General features: G+C 49.0%; 1 protein-coding gene and 1 long non-coding RNA gene across 3 annotated transcripts in view; one reads left to right on the plus strand and one right to left on the minus strand.

The window, feature by feature from the left end:
• The window catches only part of LOC308499806, a 120,627-nt gene that overhangs the window by 37,124 nt on the left and 61,940 nt on the right, over positions 1 to 21,563 (plus strand). The window lies entirely within an intron of this gene.
• Positions 1 to 21,563, minus strand: part of MYH16 (myosin heavy chain 16) — a gene marked incomplete at both ends in the record, with an annotated part of 50,238 nt that overhangs the window by 25,580 nt on the left and 3,095 nt on the right. The window contains 18 exons of the mRNA XM_081053633.1: positions 1,704 to 1,785; positions 3,154 to 3,290; positions 4,812 to 4,932; positions 6,069 to 6,186; positions 6,547 to 6,634; positions 7,529 to 7,587; positions 8,390 to 8,516; positions 10,170 to 10,352; positions 11,766 to 11,936; positions 13,581 to 13,849; positions 14,219 to 14,357; positions 15,080 to 15,183; positions 16,640 to 16,738; positions 17,104 to 17,167; positions 17,703 to 17,795; positions 18,426 to 18,522; positions 18,836 to 18,863; positions 19,494 to 19,650. Of these exons, the coding sequence (XP_080909759.1) occupies positions 1,704 to 1,785; positions 3,154 to 3,290; positions 4,812 to 4,932; positions 6,069 to 6,186; positions 6,547 to 6,634; positions 7,529 to 7,587; positions 8,390 to 8,516; positions 10,170 to 10,352; positions 11,766 to 11,936; positions 13,581 to 13,849; positions 14,219 to 14,357; positions 15,080 to 15,183; positions 16,640 to 16,738; positions 17,104 to 17,167; positions 17,703 to 17,795; positions 18,426 to 18,522; positions 18,836 to 18,863; positions 19,494 to 19,650 (2,136 nt within the window). The remainder of the gene's footprint in view (positions 1 to 1,703; positions 1,786 to 3,153; positions 3,291 to 4,811; positions 4,933 to 6,068; positions 6,187 to 6,546; positions 6,635 to 7,528; positions 7,588 to 8,389; positions 8,517 to 10,169; positions 10,353 to 11,765; positions 11,937 to 13,580; positions 13,850 to 14,218; positions 14,358 to 15,079; positions 15,184 to 16,639; positions 16,739 to 17,103; positions 17,168 to 17,702; positions 17,796 to 18,425; positions 18,523 to 18,835; positions 18,864 to 19,493; positions 19,651 to 21,563) is intronic.

A 21,563-nucleotide genomic window follows, 5' to 3' on the forward strand; every position in this document is an offset into this window, starting at 1 on the left:
CCTCTGCCTTTTTCTCTCTGTATCTCTCTATTTCTCTCTCTGTCTCCATTTTTCTGTTTCTCTTTTACTGTCTCTATGTCTGTCTCTCTTGTGTCTATTCTCCGAAATGGCAAAATTTGCATAAAAAGTGGCAAAATTTGCATCCCATGCATTTGTTATATATAGTAAGCACCACAACTTGCAACTTGCAATAACCCTTTTTATTCAGTGAAAGCATACTAAAAAGTGTGGTTTTTTTTCTATTGACTCACCCAATTTGGCTTAGTTAAGTAAGATTAGAGCTTAGTTAATATACAAAGAGTAAAAGATTTGTATTTTATGTTTTTACTTATTGGGATAGGACCTTGCCCTGCCATATTTAATTAGTGAAGTTTTACTTTCCCTTAAAGAGCAGGGAAGTTTCCAGGCTCTGTCACCTTGTCATCAGCGGCCACTTGTTTCCTGCTTAAAAGGATCTTTTTTTTTTTTTTTTTTTTAAAGGATCTTAAAGGCTATTGATCTGGGACTTCCCAAAGGGTAAAATGTGCACCAAGAGGGCAGGTAAGATTGATTCAAGCATTGCATAGAAAGTGTTTAATTTTCATTGTTATACATAGTTACTGTAAAAATAATTTCTAAGAATAATAAAAATAATTTCTAACAATAATAATTTAATAAATAATTTTGGGAAAAATTTTAATGAAGTAGAACTTGTCAAATCCACAATCTTATGGATAACATTTGCTTAGAATGAGATTAAAGTGGGTTAAGGATATGAAGTTCCCTTTTAAAATAAAAATTTCAACATAAAAAGGTGAGTTGATATAAAGCAAAAAGATCAGGCATAGAATAGGTGGGGAAAGTGCTGGTGATGACTGAAATTTGAGAAATGCTCATCTAGAACCTTCTGCAACCTCAGGCCCTTAAGGGTCTGGCCTGTGTAGGGCACCTTTGGGGATGCAGAACTTACTATCCCTTCCTTCAGATTTGTGGTCAGCTCTGATCGTTAGAAAATTCTTTCCTGCAGAAGGGGAAAGAAGAAGCTGAGTAGGAGCTCGAGGCCACCAGAGATGACCTGGAGCCTGTCCTAATCCTCCACATGGCTGCCCCTTGCGGTAACCACTCTCCTGTCTCCTGAGTGGCAGCCCTGCATCTGGCCTCCTCTGGTGCCCAGTGGCGTGTTCCCTCGTAATGGGGGCCCCAGGTGGGACGCCATGACCCAGTGTGATTGGACCTGCATGCAGTAGCATGGTTCATGGCCTCCTGCGGGGCTGAGGGCTGCTGGGATGCTTGGGGCCCCTATGGGCCCCACCACCTGACTGACTCAGACAGCCGTCACTGCTGTCTCGGAAGAACCTAGGAAATGATTTCCTGAGGTCACTCCAGCTCTAAAGCCAAGGACTGCACTAAAGGAGTTGAAGAGGCCTCAACCTCCAGGGACGAGAAGCTGATACCCACGCACACTTTTGGGACTCTCTCCATCCTAAGTGGATTTTATTTTGAGGGGTGAGATGAAAGGTGGGAAGACACACTATGATTTTTCTCAGGGAGGAATTAGCCCCTGTCTGGAAGGAGGCTAGACTTCTCCTTTGTCTCCAAGGTGCTTTCAGTTTTAAAGGGTTTCTACAGCATCCTGTGACTTCCCACCCTCAAGAAGCACCTCCGTCTGCCCAGGACTGTGGCCCCCAGCAGCAGTGTTGCTTGCCTGGCCCCTCGGGCCTCACCTTATTGTAGAGCTTCCACCAGCCCCAGAAACGCAGCTCCAGGAACTTGCGTGTGTTCCGCTGGATGACTTTCAGGCCAATTCTGCAAAAGAGAACCCGGGGTTGCATGGGTTAAGATGCAGGCGTCAGGGCCTGGCCTTCCTAATGGAACCATTCCTCCCAGACAGCACAAGCTTGAGACAAACCACTCATTTCTTCTTGCATCCGGCCCCTCACTCCATCCACTCCCTCAGCAGAAATCACCCATTAGTCACTAAATCCCATCCATCCGCCATCTTGGGAACCCACCCCTCCTTGTTCCTTGCAGCTTCATTCCATTGTCATTTACCGAGGACCTCCTGGGCACCAAAACCCTGGACCGGACTGGGGTGCTGTCCCACCACTCAGCCCCCAACTGGTGTCCCTGCCTTCAGTTGGGGTCACAGAGGGCCTGCTGTGGATATCAGGACCTCATGACGGTTGTTATTTATTCATCCCAGTTATTATTACTAATACTATGAGCACAAAGAGCCAGAGTCAGCCATAGGCCAGCCGGGGGAGCCTGAGCTATTTTCTAATGACTGTTTTAGGGAGATGGCTGAAAACCAGGATTCTGAGTGCAGGGGTTTGGAATGAGGATTTCTGGGTTCTAATCCTAACTCGTTCCACAGGAACCTGGCCCAGTTCCTTAACCCCTCTGACCTCAGTTTCCACATCTGTAAAATGGGGATGCTGGCCCTCCCACACCCTTCTCATAGTATCATCATATGTATTAAAGAAGGAGAAGGCTGTGAAAGTGGCTTGTATATTGTAGAAAGAAGGGTTTATATTAGGTGGTCCCTGCTGTGAGTTGAATTGTGTCCCCTCCCCAAAGATATGCTGAAGTTCTCGCCCCCAGCCCCTGTGAATATGACCTTATTTGGAAATAGGGTCTTTGCAGACGTAATTATTTAGGTTAAGATAAGGTCATACTGGAGTAGGGTGGGGCCCTATCCCAAGGTGACACGTGTCCTTATAAGAAGAAGGAAGTTGATGGGAAGACACAGACACAGAGAGAAGGTCTATGAAGACCGAGGTAGAGATTAGAGTGATGCAGCCATATGCCAAGCAATTCTTGGGGCTACCAAGACTGGAAGAGGCAAGAAAGGATCCTCCTCTACAGCCTTTGGAGGAAGCATGGGCTGCCAACACCTTGATTGCAGACTGTTGGCCTCCAGAACTGTGAGAAAATAAGTTTCTGTTGTTTGAAGGCACTGAGTTTGTGAGTTTTGTTGTGGCAGCCTTAGGAAACGGATATAGGACTCAAACAGGGTTCGATGGGCCAGCAAAGACATCAGCACCCTGCCTTCATCTCACCGCACCATGTTGGAAGGGAGCTAACCACTGTGTGTATTGCAGGGTCCCTGGTCATTCTGTGTGGACATGTGTGGCCTTAGTGGTCCTGCCCACTTAGTGTTAGTGTATGTGCTACCTTCGTTCCAGCATCTTCTTGAACTCAACCCTCATGAGGAAACCCCGGAGCCGACACTGTAACATCGTCATGATTTTAGCCAGACGATCATCCCGCATGTCCTCAAGCTTGGCCAGGATGCCTGCTCGGAAGAACACCTGGGGGAAAGACACACTTCATCTGAAGAGAGCCCAGCTGTCACCTATGGCAGCCACTTGCGGGGGGCCTTCAAAATCAAAGCACCAGAGGTTCAGAAGAGTTCTTAAGAGTTAAGAGACCCAATCTGGTGCTGGTGTTTGAGGCCCCTCAGAAACAGCTTGCCCCAGCCTGGACACCTCCAATAGCAGGGCCACTGTAGCCTCAATGTCTATTTCCTCTTGTCCTTCGATTCTCCTACAGGCTCCAACCTTGGCCTTGCACTTACGTGGCCCTGCATCATGCTGGCGACAATAGCCCTATTTTCCTGCCGAATGACCAGAGGTCATAGGGCCTGAGGCCTGCTCTGTCCCACCAAATTCTATGAAATTGGGTTTGTCGCCTCCACCCCTCATCCCGGCTTTCTTAAGTTTCGTCTGTCAAAGGTAGGATGGGGGAAGGAGCTGGTCTCCGAGGTTCTCTCCAGCTCAAGTATTCAATGATTCTGTGACAAAACCTGAAGTTGTTCCTGTAAGGAAATTTAGCTACACCCAGCACATATTAATTGTGAAGGAGGCCAAAGCTAACAGTTCTGGCAGATTCTAGAGCAGTGTTATAATTCTGCTAATATCCATTGCTACAAAGCAAGCTTCAGGGAGTTAGGGATGCCTGTTCTGTTTATGGTGGTTACCCTAGAGCTGAGAACAATGCCTAGCACAGAAGAGGCGTTCCATGAACATTGGTCAAGTGACCAGACTCCATGGATGTCCACGCATGCTGGAGCTTCCACCTGCATTAGGCCACGTCAGGTCTGTGGAGAAGCTGCACCCGCCTGTGCTATCCATGAGACCTGGAGAGGCAAGTGACTTGCTTTGGGCTCTACAGAGGCAGGCTTTGAAGCTGACACTCCTGACTGCAAAGCCAGTGTGCCTCCCGTGTCACCCTGGCGGTCATGTTGGGGTGCAGTCTGGTTAGGTAGTTATAGATGGACACCTTGTGTTGTCCAGCCGGGCTGCCCTTATAATCTGAACAGGACTCTATGGGGCCAGGAAGTGGGACAGAAAAAGGGCAGCCCAGACCCCATGGGTTAGGTAGCCACTCCATCTGAGTCAACCCTGACTTACATGCTAGCTCAGGGCTGGGGCTGCCGGTGTCGGTGGGCTGGGATTGTGGTGCTTACCCTAAAAACCCTAACCACTCATGGACGGCCGAGCCCTGGTCAAATTCAGGACCTTGATTCTGATTGGCTCCTTTTATTTGTAGAAGCTGGGGTTCATACAATCCTAAGAAATATTCTACCATTTATTGAGTACCACTCTGAGCTGGATTCTCATGTACGTTACTGCTAATCACTCCCAAATCCCCTGAGACTGGCCTTATGAGCCCTGATTTTTCAGAGTAGGAAACTGAGGCTCTTGTTAGCTCAGGGGCTTGCCCAAGGCGGGCAACTGGCCAACGGCAGAGCTGGAATTCACACCCTGCAGCCCATCTTCTTAAGACAAGACTGAGAGGTATAGGGAGGGAGCCCAACTGGAAGAGCCTACCTTGGTATGTCCAATTTTGTATTCATTTGTATCCAGGCCAATGGACCCAAGCAGCAGCTCTGAGGCCTTCTTGTTGTCTACGAACCCCTGAGGAATCACATTGGGGTTCAGCACTTGGTACCTGTAGGGAGAGGGATGACAACAGTCATCATCATCCCCAAGCTGGCAGCATGGAAGCACATCCAAGCAGTTATCTCTTGACCTTTGACATGGCCCTCCAGTCAGGGAATAGACTTTTTTTTACAGATACCACAGCAGGAAGAGGGATGGGACTGACAGGAGACTTGGGGAGTGGACGTCGGTATGGGTCTGGGGTTTAGGGGGCAGACGTTTCTAGAAATGAAGACACCAAAATCTTTCTTGAGTTTGATTCTCCTGATCTTTTCTGCCAGGCAGAGGAGAACCGCCTCTTTTCCTGACCTGTCAGCAGCTCCCTTTGTGATCTTGGACAAGTCCTTCCCCAATTAGGGACTTCAGATGGCTTGGATAAGATGACTTTACGTGACCTTTCCTATTCCATCAATCTGTGGCCACATGGTCTAGCAACTAGGGAGTGGGTAGAAGTAAACGAATCCCTAAGATGGGGACCTTAGTTTGGGTTCCTCCAGAAGCAAACCCTGAGATCAAAATTCAAGTGCAAGCAGTTTATTTGGGAGGTGGCAGAATTGGGAAGTGGGGCAGGAAGCCAATAAAAGGCATATTATCAAGCCAGTTATCACAACAGGCAACTGGGTTTTAATCCTAATAGGACTGCAGTGCTGTGCTGGAACCCGCTCCCACTGGCTCGCGAAAGGCAATTGTGTGCATCTCTTCCCAACTCCTCATTCAGTGATGCCACATTGGTGGCTTGAAATCAGCCATGGCGGGAGTATTTATACCATGAAAATAGGAAGACACTACAAATCAGGGCTTCCTTTTTTTAAAAAAAAAACACACACAAACGAACTGGAAAACCAGTTGTTAAACATTTACCAGAACACTGCTATCTGAGAGGAGTATAGGGCACCCTTCAGAGTTAGCCCACCAGAAGGGTGAGGGAGCTGAAGTATTTATACGCCAACTGTCCTCAGTCATTGATTGAGGGCTGCTCCTGGGGAGTCTTTGATTTCTGATCCTTTGTAGCCTGACAAATAACAAAGCAGGCTCCAGCAGCCATCATCACACCCGTTGTGTGTGCTACAATGGGACAATATTTATCAGTAGTCAATCCCTGGAAACAGAGAACTTTATTTAAGGTATCAAGAAGACATTACCCACCTCTGTTTGAACTCTGGGTATTGCAGCCTGTTTGGGAAGCCCTTCCTGCAAATACGGATACCTTCCAGGACTCCATTGCAAGCCAGCTGGTGCATGATCAGGTGGGCATCCACCACACCTGCCAAGAGGGAGGGCACAGGATGGGGAGTCACTCCTCTATGGTGGGACACGCCACTCCCTGCCACTCAAGGAGGCTGAACTGACCATCCACATCATCACTTCCAATCTCCTCCTATCCCTGCCCAGGCGTGCCCAGTCTCCCACAATCAGTCAAGACCCAAAGGCTGTCCTGAGTGTGACTTCTGGCTGCACAAAGCAACTAAAACACAAAGTTTGGATGATCCATTGTTGGGGATTCTTTTATGTCCTGGTTTGCCCCAATCATCCCTTGTGATTGAAAGTGGACTTAATTTGGAGCAAACACCAACTTCGTAGATCCTGAGGACTTCCAGGAGGGAGCCATGTCCCCATGATGTACCTGATTGCTTGAACTCATTGGGGACAATACAGCGGACAAAATGGGGGGCGGTGCTATGGAGGGTGGTCATCAGCTTGTTCAACTGCTCCTGGGGATGGAGGAAAAAGAAAAAGAAAGAGTGAATAAAGCTCGGTATTGGCATTGCAAGACATCCACACTCAGGGGAGCCATTTACTTAGAGTTTGATTACTTAAATTTGAATTAAAATTCAGTTCTTCAGTCACACCAGCCACTTTTCAAATACTTGCCACATATGGCTAGTGGCTGCCACATTGGAAGGAAGAGAATGTTTTTGTCATTGTATAAAGTTCTGTTGGATAGCATTGCTTTTGGAGGTCCAGTGACTTGCCCAAGGTGACATGGCTTACAAGCAGCACGACCCCCTTCTGATTCAGTGGTGGGTCATCGTAGAATCTTGGTACTAGAAGGAACCATAATGCCTGTGTGGACAAACCTCTGCCCGTCGATACCCTCTCTACTAGATGTCCCTCCTCCTCTGCTTGGATACCTTCGATGAGGTGACCCACTCTGCCTTAGGACAGCTGGATCCTTGGGAAGTATCCAAATCTTTCTTCATGCAACATTTCTCCATTGGCTGTACTCCTGCGCTTCAGAACATGTTTCCAGTAATGCCCAAACTTTCTGGACGTTGTGATCAGCCCAGACCTGTCACCCAACTCTAGAGCACAAGATTGTAGGCATTGATATCTCCATTTGTCATGCTGGGCAACTCCCATCACTCTCTGGGTTTTAGTCTAAGACAATACAATTGAACTGGACCATCTCTAAGGGTCTTTTCTTCTCTGTGGTCCTGTGGTTCGGTGACCCCTTCAGAAGGAAACAGACTTCTCTAATGAAAGAAGCAACCATAGGCATAGAAATGAAATCATCCCATCCTGAACTATGAGGTGGCAGCTGGACCAGCATCCCACTGCAAGGGAAGGTTGGACGCAATGTGGCCTCTGGAGCAGCCGCTACTCACCCTGTAGAAGTTGGAGACTGTCATGAAGGAGGAGCCCCTCTTCTGCTTCTTGCTTCCAGCTGATGGAGAAACAAGCATGTTTTACATCAGCACCAGCATGGGTGGCAGACAGCCCCATCAAGTGCTCTGTCTCAAGGATATTCATTCTCTGGTTTTAAAAAGGCTTTAGAGGGGGCTAGATGAGGTGGGGCCCTCCCATCAGGAAAATGAGATCTACCAGGGAGTGGGTGAATGGGCTGACGGTGGCATAATTGCCAAACGGAGTGCTGTGCTCCTTGAAGAGTGTATAGCCCTTTGATTCAGGGCTGGCACAAGGTGACAAACTGCTCCCATTGCCTGGGAAGGAGGAAGAGCCCTCAGACCATCTGGTGGAATTGCATGTTGGTGATGAAAATGTCTCCGAGCCAAAAGAGATTCGCAGTTCTTGCTTGGCTGAGTGGCAGGGCCATTGGGCAGCTCCTGCCTAGGGAGTTCCCTATGGGCTATGACCTCGACTGGGTACGAGGTAGGGCGAGGCTTGGCATTGGCCTCAGACAGAGGAGAGCAGGGAGCAGAAAATAAGCACAGAGCTTTTGGGTGTCAACTTTTCCAAAGCAGTATTTTTCCACCTAGAGGTGATAATGGCCCAGTGATCAATTCAGTAGATGGAAGCTCGCAGGATATATCGATATCCCTCCATCACAGTATGCTCCATGGCCTACCTCAAACAACATGTCATGTCATGGCATTCATTCATTCATTCATAATTCATTCATTCCTTCAACAAAAGTTGAACAAAAAAGCTTTGTTTCTTTCTTTCCATTTTGACCACTAAAGAGCATTAGCACAGGGAGAGTGGACACAACAAAGGGTCAGTCATACCTGGAGCCTCCTCTTCTTTGAAGAGAAGGGCGAGGAGCGCCAGGGTAGATTTCTGGAACAAGCCCACCACTGTTTCATTCAGGGGGTCTTTGTTCTTCTCCAGCCAGCCTGTGATGTTGTAACCCACCTGGAGGGCGGCAAATGCCGGTGGTTATGTTTCAGGCCCAGCCTCCCTCTCTCAGGTACCACAGCTAGAACCTCTAACTACAGCTCTGCCTCCTCTTGGTTCCCAGGATATATTTCCCATCTCCTCGTGCTTCCATTCTTGTACTGATTACGTGCCTGGAGACCTGGGACATCCCTGATCTTAGGGACGTTTGCAGCCTAGGGGCATTTGCAGTTTTCCTGTCTAAGTCACCTTACCTCTGGGCTTTGCCCACAAACCAGGACTTCCCAGCTACTCTGCCAGGCTGTGACCTTCTCTTGCATGTCTTGCATTGCTGGCTACACTGAGCCTCCCTGACCCCTGGGTCTTTTTCTACTCAGGTGGGCTGATCTTCCAGGCTCAGCCTTTGCTGTCAGTGACTAGCCCTGAACAGGGGACTCCTGAGCTATATGAGAACTCCCTATAAGGGCATCTAGTCTCTCCTTGCTAAGGAACGCACGTCCCCTGGGGCATTGCCGGGTGGAACGGGGTGTTCTATCCATCCAGAACTAGGGGCTTCATGCACCCAGGTAATGGGTGGAAGCTCCATGTATCCATGAATTTCTGTTTCTCACTGTGCCATGTGGACCCGCTGGAAAGTCAAAGAGCAAGGAGTCTTTCAGGTCCTTCCATTGAGCACAGAGTACAACAGGAGCAGATGAGAAGCCCAAACCTTTGGGTTTTCCATCTCCTATATAGTACAGAGATGTCTGTCATCTCTGGGCCTTATTTTAGAGCCTTCTTGGAAGTGTATGGCTCCCATTTGACTTTAAATACTCCATTGCTGTAAATATGGAGCTCTTCTCATTTCAGCATGGGAGATGAGGTGGAGCACGGCAATTTGGCTCCAAGCCTGCTGTTTGTGCTAGATATCGGCACAATCCATTTTGCGAGTAATTGGCATTGTTCTGGTTAAAGAGACCATAATATCTTGGTTCTGAAACCCAGTCCAACAGCCACTTTCCTGACAGCTCTGTCTTAAGGCTGCTGTTTCCCTGCAATTAAACCCATGGAGGCTCAACAAACTCTAGTGGTACCAGGAATATTGACAGTTACAGCAATACTAACATCTCAAGGAAGCCAAACACATAAGCTTGCTGGGCAAATGTTGTCTCCCCTATCAACTATTCAAACAGAATCTGAGTCCTGGCTGCACTTAATTTCCCCCTTCCCCGAGGACTGAGCTTGTCACGAGTGAAAAAGCCACTGTAGACGTCACTTTGTTGGTTTTGGCAGCCGTAAGCTGTCAGAGGGATGAGTTAATCATCTGGGGAATAATTAACAGGCTCATGAATTTTTTTTTTTTTTTTTTTGCAAGTGTTGTTTTTTCTGACCACGATTGAAGTTCAGCTGTCAAACTCAGGGCTGTGGACAATGGTGTGGCCCTGGCAGGTCTGAGAGTACAAATTGTTCGTCGCCCCCTAGCAGGCATCCTTGGATGGATTACTTTTGATTTCTCAGATGGGGAAGTGATGAGAAAGTATGAGCCAGAGTTCATTTCAATGAGCTGTTGGATCGTGGCTGTACTAGTTGGAGGCAGGAAGCCTCAGAAAGGGTGTGTGAGGGTGGGCCTATCACAGCAGGAAGGAACAGCAGACAGCAGGTGGACACAGAGGGCGCCAAGGTGATACTCACGGTGCCTGCATAGTGGACGAGCTCAAAGTGGGCCTCGGCCACCTTGCCTTTGCCTCCTCCCTTAGGTTTGAGGAAGTTGTTGGACTTGCCCAGGTGGTTGTCATACAGGGCTGCCTTGAACGTGGCATCGGTGGCCTTGGGGAAGACACACTGTTCTTCCAGGATGGAAAAGATACCCATGGGCTATAAGAGAAGAAGAGTGGAGAGTGTTAAAGGAGGCCACACAATGCCAAAAGGGACACGCTGGTATTGGCCTGGGCTTGGTGGGAGGGGTGCCCACACACCCATGTGACTGGCCCGGAAGCGGAGCTCTGGGTATGGTGCCCGGCACTCCATGGTCTGGTCTTTGAATGCCACGACCATTTAGACGTGAATGAAGCTAGACTTCAGCAAGTCCAACAGAAGGGAAGACTGAAATCTGAAGAGGGCCGATAGCTCCCCACAGGTTAATCCCACCCAAACAGTGGTACCAGCAGGCTTGGCCCTCAGAAACACGGTGAAAACAATGATGCCTGACCTCTGCGTTTAATTCTCTTTCATCTGCTCTTCTTCCTCAATGACATTCCTGGGTACCCAAGGGCCTCATGTTGTCCTAGGTCTATTCTCATACAAAAAAAGGGGAGCTAATAAATGCTGTTACTGACTTAATATTCCCCTATCCATGGAGGGTTTGGATTTTCAAAGAAAACTTTTGGAAGAGAGCAGTGCTTAATCCTAAAGCTCAAACATGAGGATATTCCAGGCTGTGTGACAGCTGGACAGCGAGGGATTTGCAGGTGTGGCATGGGCAGACCACGCATGCAGTCTGATTTTGGACATTTGGTTTTCCTGGCAGGGTAAGGCGGGGCCCACATCGGAGATCCCTGGCTATCTGGATGATAAATTCTCTATGAGAGGCCCAAGGATGAGCCTGAGAGACAACATATGTTCTTTTTATTTTTTTTGTTTTTTAACTTTTCACTTGGATATAATTTCAGGCTTGCAAAAATAACACAAAGCATTGCTAAATACCCTTAATCTAACTTCTCCAAATGTTAATATAACCTCTGTACAATAATGAAATCCAGGCCATGAACATTGATATATTACTATGAACAGACTTTGTGCAAATTTGGTCATCTGTCCTGTTAATGTCTTCTTTCTATTCTTTTTCTGCATTTCATCAAACAATATCTATTCTTGAACTAAAACATCCCTCTAGTGTGATGATAGGGGAGACTATTAGTTGCCTGGCTTAGAGCCTGACTGTTACTCATAGGTTATGTGACCTTGAACAAGTGACTTCCTGTCTCTGTGCCTCAATGTTCCCATCTGTGGAATGGTTATAATAAATTGCACCCGGCATATGGTAGCTTGTGATGATCCAGTGGGGTAAGGCATACAATAGCCCAACTAACCATGGTCACGGCAGTCAGTGTTATAAACCATTTTGAAGAGAAGCTAGAGGTCTGGCCCATCAAGGTCATGAGCAGTGTTGCTGACTGCCCCGAATCCAGGTGCTGCCTCCCTGCAGACCCCAGTGACATCCCCTCCTGAGGTGTGCCCTGGTCACAGCCCCCGTCTCTCTCCAAGACCCTCCTTTGAGAAGCAGGTTACCTTTTCCAGGAGGTCGATGCAGGCCTGCAGGTCAAGGCCGAAGTCTATGAAGACCCATTCGATGCCCTCCCTCTTGTACTCCTCCTGCTCCAGCACGAACATGTGGTGGTTGAAGAACTGCTGCAGCTTCTCGTTGGTGAAGTTGATGCAGAGCTGCTCGAAGCTGTTGAACTGCAGCAGGAGGACAAACAGAGGGGTCTCAGCTCAAACACCAGCAGTGCCTCTCCCAGGACCAGGCGATGAGCCATGAGCTGAGCTCAGATCTGCCCAGGGTCCCCCTTCTCAGGCTCTGCCCCCGATGCCTTAGCGGCCCACCGTGTCAGTGCCCCCATCAGCCCTGTGAGACGCTGTTCTCCATTACTCTCCCTGAAAGACAGAGCAGCTTGAGCACGTGACCCTCACCACAAAGCGCCGATGCTGGGACCCCAGACCCAGGCAGACTCCAGCCCTGTGTGTGGTTAACGGAAATGTTTGTGGAAAGAACCATTTTCTTTCAGGGATGGAAATTATTTGAGACGTTTTATGGATCTGACTCCTGTTCTGCCTTTGGACAGCTCTCTGTGTAGTTTTTCTCATCCTTATCTGTAGGATGAAGAGATTTGAGGGATTTATAAGGCCCCCCTTTATTTAAATCAGACATTACTTCCTCTGAATGAAACCGCATTCTGAAGCCTCATCTGAAAAATAAGTTTAAGTAGAGGTGACATTGAAATTACAGAGCAACATTCATGGGCCACATGCCTGCATCAGACTCTGGGCTAAGCTGCACCTGCTCAAAAACTTTACAAGGCAAGAATGGCTAGTGTTCCTCTTTACAGATGGGAAAACAGAGGTGCACACAGCTTAGAAATGGCCGTGCTGGGATTCAACCCCTGTTTGTCCATTGTACACACTCTGCTGTTGGCACAGAGTTTCTGTCCTTCCCTAGTCCCACCACATTGATAGCTGGCTATCAATGGCTGCCCAGGCTCCAGGGAGCACGGTTTGGAAACACTCTCTGAGGCTCCTTCCACCTATGAAATTAAGTGATTCTATTGTAGACAGCAGCCAAATTAGCCTTTTAGAGCCTGAAAGAAATTGGGATAAGCTATTTAAAAGAAATCCATCTGTAGCTAGTAGACTATTAGAATAACAGGATAGCAGAGTTGAAATGGACCTTAGAGGTCATCTCCTTCAGCCTGCTTGTTTTGGAGTTGAGAAAACTGAGGCTCAGAGAGGGATAGCCACTTTCCTAAGGCCACACAACTGGTTGGTGGCCAACCTCAGCCCAGAACCAGTCTACTAACTCCTAATTATGCTTCTTCCAATTATAAAGGTAAAACCTTCCTGACCCAAAACATTAGTCTTGTGATGAGAACTGAGTCTCATTTGTGTGGGCAACAGTGGGAAGCTGTTGTGCTGCTAAATCAACTCTCTCTCGCTAAGGAGAAGGAGAAGGAGAAGGAGAAGGAGAAGGAGAAGAAGAAGCCTGATTTGTAGTATTGGCCAATTTCCCTGGTGTAAATATTCATACCATGGCCATATATCAACATGATGTCAACGGGCTCACAAAATTCCAGAAAATTTAACAATCAGCTCTTTATGAGCCAGTACAGGCTGGCTCCAGCATACCACTAATTCTATCCATCATCATTCTTTATGGCTAGGCATTATACTAATGAAGATAGAACTTTCTGGAGTCAGAGACCCAGGAGCAAACTGAGGTTGGCCCGACCCAGGTCCAAGGTGAGAAACCAGAAAACCACGGTGGAAAGCAGCTTATGAGAGAGGAGGATGACCAGCCAGAGCAGAAACGGAAGGCAAGGCCAGGCATACCTCAAAGATCTCGAAGCCTGCAATGTCCAGCACTCCGATGAAGAACTGCCTCTGCATCTTGGTGTCCAGGGTCTTGTTGATTCTGACCACTAGCCACTTGAACATCTTGTCGTAGACAGCCTTGCCCAGCGCCCCGATGGAGTTGTTGCACTGTTCCATGTTCTGGCCCTTTTGCACAAACTCATTGCCGACTTTGACCCGGGGCCTGGTGATGCCCTTCTGGAGTTCCCCGGAATTGAGACCCATGAGATGGGAGACTTTGTCAGCCACTGAGCAGGGATGGAAAAAGCAGGTGAGTGAAAGAAAGATGGTGCCCTGACCAGGAGAAACCTCGCAGTGTCTATTGTCAGGAGGAAGGGAGTGAGGGGAGAGAGGAGGAGACCCCATGTCGCCAATGAAAAAACAGAGGTCTGAGATGCTTTCCACCCTTGCTCAAGGTCATGTGGCAAAGCAGAATATAGAAAACAAAATCATATCCCTGACTCTCGGTCCTGTCTGTCTGAGAATATTGATATTTGGACTTGCAAGGAACATTCTTGGTTTATAACATGTCTCTGAAATGTGCATGAAGACTTGGAAAGCAGGGAACGCCTGCCACTGGCTTCCTCCTCCCTGAACGGCCCTGGCCCAACACCCACCCTCAGTGGTGTCCACTTCAGCTTGCTCCTCTCTGGGCTTCTGCTTGAACTTCATGTTGCCAAAGTGCATGATGCCCCCAGTCAGCTTATAAACACCGATCTTCTCTTCGGCGGTGAAGCCCAGCACGTCAAAGGCAACCTACAAGGTCGCAGGAAAGAGAAAGCTGAGAACCTCCTGGCTTCTCGTTCCAGAGTGGAGGCCAGGGCACTGCCACTATGGGGTGGCACCAGTGGGCCAAGGAGCCCAGACCACATGCTCTGCGATGTAGTCATTGCATTTGTTTAACCTCTCTGGCCCCTGTTTAGTCATCTGCAAAATGGGGATAGTAGGTGGTCATATGGATAAATCAGAATGATGTCTAAATGTTTGGCCCAGTGCTTGACACATAATAATAAGTGGGAAATACTACTATTAGTACCATCATTATTATTTTTCAGGCTTCATGCTAGGTATTGGGAAGAGGAAGGCAAAGATGCATCAGGAATCACTTGTGCTGTCAAAGAGGAGAGATTACACAAATACTTCTAACAGAAGTCACAGGTGCTCAGTGCTGTAAGGGCAGGAGAGAGGGTGCAGAGGGAACGTCTAGCTGGATTGGAGAAGGAAGCAAATGTGTGCAGTACACAACTCCCTTAAGTCCCTTTGGAGTCCCTTAGCTCTGCAAAGACAAACTCAACTTGGTACGACAGGCTGGGGAGAAATGCCAACTGCAGCCTCAGAAATCTCAGGGAAGAATCTGGGTTGTTGCCTGACAGCTCTGGTGGGGACCCCCACCCCAATTCTAATGGCAGTGCATGCAGGGCTCCAAAGTCTCTGTCTTGGCTGTCCCTGTCGTTCGTCAGCCACGCCCACCCACTTACGTCTGTGATCTGCAGCTCCTCCCCGTCGTCCATGTTATCCACCATCGTGACGCCCTGGCTCACCCAATAGTACTCCTTGGGGTTGGGGACCAGCAGCAAACTCTCTGCCAACAGCAGGAAAGTGGGTTAACAGCTGGGTGACATGTGTCTTTCTTCTTTCATTTTAAACCAGTATCTCTAAATGCCTCTCATGTGCCAGGCATGATGGTGGGCATCGTGGGGGTTACAGAACTGAATAAGACATGGTCGCTTTCCTCTAGGATCATGCAAGGACTTGCACAGGGTCACACAAGGAGCCTTAGAGTGGTAAGAGTGTCTCAGGGGCTTGGTTGTTTCCTGTCACTTGGCTCAGTACCTGGCACCTAGCAGGCATCCAATAGGTATTTTTGGAATAAATAAATTCATATCTTTCTCCTTCCTCCCTCCTATAAAGAGCAGGTCAGTCTCTAAGGAAGAAGGTAACACATGATTGCAGCGGGCAATAACAATCACTTGCATGTAATACACATGGGATGTTGTCGCTTTCACAAAGAAATGTGCTCACTTTTTTTCCCTTCAAATGTGTGTCACTCTTGGTCTGTCTTTGTTTTTTCACTTTTGGAAGAGACATGGGTGTCAGAAATAATTTCATTTCCTTTCATCTCTATTATCAAGAAAGACTATACTCAAGAAGGAAGGTAAATGGAAGCTGCCATTCTGCTACAGAGAGGCGACAGGGCTTGGTGGGGAGTGTGGCAAACAAGAGAGCCTGACCTTCATCCAAAGGGGCCACTACCACTCAGCTGCCCTGATTTGTGCTATATGGGAGAGCAGGCCCATGGCTACTAGGTCTTCTGTTATTCCAGAGAAACTAGGAAGTTGGCTTTTTATATGAAGTCTCTTAATTTCAAAATGGCATTCATTAATTAAAAGCACACTGTGTCAAACACAAATAAAGCCCACCTGTGAGTGGGGATGGTGTCCAATGCTCTAGTCTCTGGCTGGGTCAAGGTGTGCATACAGACGATTGAGTCTCCCTCCCTCCCCCCATCTTACATCCTGAGCAGTCTTCCATGGACAGTTGAGCATGTTGGTGCTTGCACAAGGACATCCAGCTGAGTGGATGAGTGCACTCTGCTCACCGAGCTGTACACTCAGTGTGTGCTGTGTCCCTCCAGAGGGTAGCCTGCTGTGATTTCACATGCAAGCACTGGCAGGGCTAACTGTGGTCCTGGGCTGACCTCTCTCCTGCTCTCTGAGCATCGGGCCCAGAGGCAGCAGGTCCAAGACACTGTGGGGGAAGGGATCTAAAGCCCCATATCCCAGGCCAACGTCTCAACCATGAGTTGCAGGCATCCCAGAGCCCCATCTGTGAAATGGGCCAATAGTGGGTTAAGCCTCATAAGGCTGTTGTGAAGATGAGATGAGTAGAACTTTGAGAAAGGTCCCTGTAACCTACTCACATAACTCTAAAGGGATTCATGCAGAACCACAGATCTTCTGCATATGTGAATTTTTTTGTTATTGACAAAAGAGGAAAAGCAAGTTAAGGGGTAGGCAGACAGACATAAAGATCTTTACCAACAAGCTCAGGCTTCTTGTTAGAGAGAATCTGGTAGAAAATGTGGTAGCCCCTCTCAGCTGCTTGCTGTGAGATGACACGAGATTTCTCTAAGAGATCTGGAAAAGAGTGAGCAAAACTGCCCGTAAGTTCAGTGTGTTCTGCCTAAAGTGCAAGGTTCCATGGAAAGCAGGGCTCCTCTCTCCATAAAACCCAGTGCCATAACTGGTCATAGATTCATTTTTCCCTCTCCCCCAGATATACAGCTCGAGGGGGCCTGACTGCTGATGGAGGGGGACAGGCTGGACGTGAGACAGGGCTGTGTTCAGAAGGGCCCCACATGTGGTTTAATGTCCCTCTGTTGCTGTTTTGAAATTCTTACTATTTTTTGAACCAGGGACCCCTAATTTTCATTTTCCACTGGGCCCCACACACTGTGGGGCTGGTCCTGCCGGGAAGAACCCTTTGCAAGGGCCTGACTCACAGCTCTCGATGTCAGCTCCAGCCAGTTTGCCTGTCGTTCCGAAGTGGATCCGGATAAACTTGCCCTGAGCGGGGAGGAGAGGGCAGGGTCATGAGGAAGGACACATGCAATTCTGGAGCAGCACGTGGCCCCAATTTGGCGGAGGCCACTCATTGGCCCCCTGAATTTGGAGGGCTCTTCGGGGAGTGTAACGGGGCCAGACGTGGCTGTGTGCGGAGTCGTGGATGTCCTACGCAGATGGGCAGAGGAGGTGGATGGGTTTTGGAACCCAATCTAGGGCCTGTGGCATAGCCTGTAGGATTGGGGAGGGCACCCACGGCTTCCAACCATTGCAACTCTCTGGCTCTCCTGTCTGATTTCTCAGCCTCTCCATCACTGCGTTCCTAAGTTCCTATGTTCAAACTCCTTGATTTAAATACTGATGTGGGCTCTGTTTGGTATAGACCCTGACTGAAATAAATCTCTAGGAAAGAGATGCCATCACTTGCCTAATCCCATGGGCATGTTTAAACTAGCCCCAGCTTCCTTACCTGGGTAGGGGTGAGGATAGCTGTCCCCCCCGACCCCCAGGGCCCACCGTTGCCGCGGCTCATACTTACGAAGCGAGAGGAGTTGTTGTTCCTGGTGGTCTTGGCGTTCCCGAAAGCCTCCAGCACAGGGTTCGCCTGGATGATTTGATCCTCCAGGGACTCCTGCCCCAGAAAGAAACACAAGGTGAGGTAGCCTGTTGCCTACTGCCTGGGGACCCAGGGGTTTCCAATGACAGTGGCTTATGTGCCAGGAAACGAGGAAGGGAACAGCCTGGGGGAGGCTAGGAAATCAGGGCTGGAGGGGACCTGGAAGGAGGGTCACTGTCTGATGAGTGTCTGCCTACAGCCCCTGACATTGGAGAGGCACTTGGCAGGTGATAGGCCTTGATTCTTAGCTGTTGTTTCCTCCCTTCGTCTTCATGGAGAGACCCCTGAGCGAGCCAAACACCCTTCTCTGGGCATCCCTGATTTCTCTTCTAACCCTCCATTTCTTTGTGGGCTTTTGACTGAGGCCAATAGTCCAGCTAATGCGACTTGCCCCAGGGCCACCAGGGCCTGCGTGTAAGAGGCAGTCTGGGGCAGCAGAGTCCATCCGGTGGGAGGAGATGCAGGTTTGCGGCCACCTTCTCCCTGTGTGACCTCATCCAAATTGCTTCTCTCTAAGCCTCAGTCTTCTTATCTAGAAAATGTCCCTAACCCACAGAGCTGTAGGTCACAGGGTCGCTGCTGGGTGAGCCCGAAGACAGGGCAGGCTGGGGATGGCAGACGCTGAGCCTGCCCAGTTGGCCTTACTTTTCCATCCGAGGACTGTTTGCCAGTTCCTCCAATATTGGCAAAGTACTGGATGACCTTCTTCGTGTTCTCAGTCTTGCCAGCACCGGATTCTCCACTGTGGGTGGAAAACGGGAGCAGACAAGTGAAGGAGGAACTGTGGAGCAGCCGCAGAGAAGTCGAGCAATAAAACGTTCAGGCTGAGCATGGTCACATTTCCCCCTTCAGTGGGGACAGACAGTTGGGGGACTTGAGGACACAGAGGCTCCCCTTGGTTTAGCAGGTGCAGACTTACTCGTCCTGCTAAGCCCTGTTGCTGCCTGCAGATTTCCATATAAAGACCCACCAATTAATTTAAGGAGGCTTCCGTACATGTGTAAGATACTGACCTAATTATATGTATATAGACAGAGGGACAAAGGGACACTTACGTGATTAGCATAGACTGATTTTCACGGTCTGCGGGGAAGAAAACAACAACCGGAAGGTGTAATTAGGAAACACTTAGAAACTAGACATTTCACATCCCCCTCACCAGATAGTCTGCTTCTCCCTGCATCCCGCCCAACTTGGAGAGAGGCCAGAGCATCCAGGGGAGTCCAAACACTCAGGATCCTGAGGCATCCCAAGTGGTATGCCTGGTGTCGCAGCGCACATCCTTGAGGAAGCGCCGAGAATTGACCAGCCACCCCGTGCCTAACAGCCCCATCCCATAAAGCTGCCCAGTCATCAGCAAAATAAAGAGAAATGGTAATAAAAGTCACTTCATGGGGCCTCTACTGTATAGCAGAGATCATGCAGGGAATGATCTGAGTTCTGGGCAAGCTACTTAGCACCCTGCTTTGTGTGATGCTTAAATGAGATAGGGCGTGAGGCCGGGCTGGTACTTAGCAAGTGCCTGGTACATTAATGTGTATTAAGATCACGTCAATGTGTATGAGTATCAACATTTAGCAAAGAACTTCCCCAGGCGGTGTGGGGTCAGGGTTGGGATGGGGGAGCGTGCAGTTCTAATGCATTTGGAACCACAGTGGCAAAGGAATCTCTGTCACCCTCCACGAGGCCCCCCGCAGGCCCCACCCCACGCACCCATCAGCATGTCGTGGTAGGCATTGTCTGAGATGGAGAAGAGGTGGGGCGGCATCTCTGTGCGCTTCTTGCCTTTGTACATATTGGCCACTCGGGCCCCGTAAATGGGCAGCCACCTATAGGGGTTGACGGTCACGCAGAACAACCCGGAGTAGGTCTGGTGAGAGGGAAGGAAGAAGGTTAGTTGGCCCTTTCTCCTGCTGCCCGCTTCCTTCTGTGGCCCTGCCTGTGACAGAGCAGCCTGGCTGTAGGTCACTGCCAGCTGGAGAGAGGAGGTGGTGTGCTCTCTGGGGGCCAAAATCTATGCCTGAGTCTTTATTCAGTAAGCAAAACAAGTCTTCCCTTTAATATATATTTGTTTCATTTTCTGTTTGACATGGTCACTGTATAGACAAATACGCAGCAAGAAGTGCCCCCACCTGCTCAGGGCCCACCCCCTCCTCCCACAGGTAAGTACTGTGTGACTTTCTAATCCCCACTTGCACAGTTTTTGATGCACATACAGACAAATCCAGAGGCACATTCTTATGTCCCACCTTGTTTTTACAACTGTAGATAGCATTTTATAATACTGTTTTATGTCTGGATTTTCCCACTTAATGTACCTGGAGATTTTCCATGAGAGTTCATGGAGAGATTTCTGGGGCTGTTTTTACAGCTGCGGAGCCCTCACTGTGGGGGTGCAAGCTCCTACTGTTGGGCAGCTGGGTTGGATTTACTCTTAAGAAGAGACACCAGCTTCTCTTTTCATCCCAAATCAATTTTGTAAGGAAATTGACCCATTGAAAAAAAAAAAACACATCAGCATAACCAACAAGGTAGTAAAAGAAATTATCTGAGGGGAGAATAACGGAGGGCAAGGGCCAAATCCATGGGTCCCCATCCATGGGTCCCAAACTTTCCCTTCTCCTTGGTGGATGCTCACGTTGACCTGTCACTGCCACTCTGTGCCTTTTTTCAATTCCACTATAAAACCTTCCACCTTGGTTCGCGTGGGAATGCGCCCTCCCCCAGGCCCAGCTTCTCTTTAGCATGGCTGTGATATGCTGAGGTTTTAAAGGGCTCTTATAGAAAGAGCTGATAGTATGGTGCACAGTCTCTCATCTTGGGACTCCAGCCATTGAATCACTCTTCCCCTCTAGTGAGGGTGGCGGGCGGGGCAGACAGCAGCCTGGAAGCCAGTTATATCCCTGTTTGGGTCAGAACAAAAAGGAGAGGCACTCCACTCCCCCAACCCTTGCAGGAGAGACATGAGAGAGAAACAGATGAGGCTGTGGAGCAGCTCTCGCCTGTCAGTTATTCAACCAGCAACCAAAGTGCTTTAAGAGGAGACTCCATGCCTTGGGCCCTGCAGTCCCTTAGCCCAAAGACATGGTGTGGCCACCCATGGGGAGCAAGGGCTTGGCTTCAGAGTGGCCCCGAGTAAGCCCCAGTCCTGAGCTTGGCCCTCGAACCCACACACACATTCTTAGCCCAAGCTCCAGGCTCAGCCAGGCGCGAATGTGGATCTTCCCAGACCTGAGGTCCAGTGATGACCCTACTAGCCTCTAGGCCCAGCAAGTATCCTTAAGATGTTCCAGCCCAGCAAATATCCCCAAGTTCTTCCAGCACCGCCTGGGGCTGTGGTATTGCTGGGGGCCTGAACCTGTACCTGAAGTAGTGCTGACCTAGGTTGAGGGGAATAAGCAGGCAGCAGCCCTCTTGGCTGTCAGCAGAATCTCCAGCCACCCCTGACCTTGAAGTCAGGCTCTACCTCACCTATTCCTGCCAGATAAGTATCTTTCTGTTATAGTTAAGATATCTAGAGAGGCAAACACCCAAAGTTCCTTACATCCCATGTTGAGTGTAGCCATGAGCACCTTCAGGAAATTATACTTCTGTCTTAGGATTTCCAAGACAGTCAAGGGACTGATGCCCTTTTGCTCATCCTCGCATACTGGTCAATGTCTGTTGAATGAATGGTTACATTCATTCAATGAATGTTGGATGAATGATGGACACAAGGAAGGAATAAAGAAAGAAAAAGAGGAAGGAAAGAAGGAAGGAAAGAAAGAAGGAAGGAAGGAAAGG

The sequence above is a fragment of the Rhinolophus hipposideros genome (assembly GCF_964194185.1).
Source record: "Rhinolophus hipposideros genome assembly, chromosome: 7".
Lineage (NCBI taxonomy): Eukaryota > Metazoa > Chordata > Mammalia > Chiroptera > Rhinolophidae > Rhinolophus > Rhinolophus hipposideros.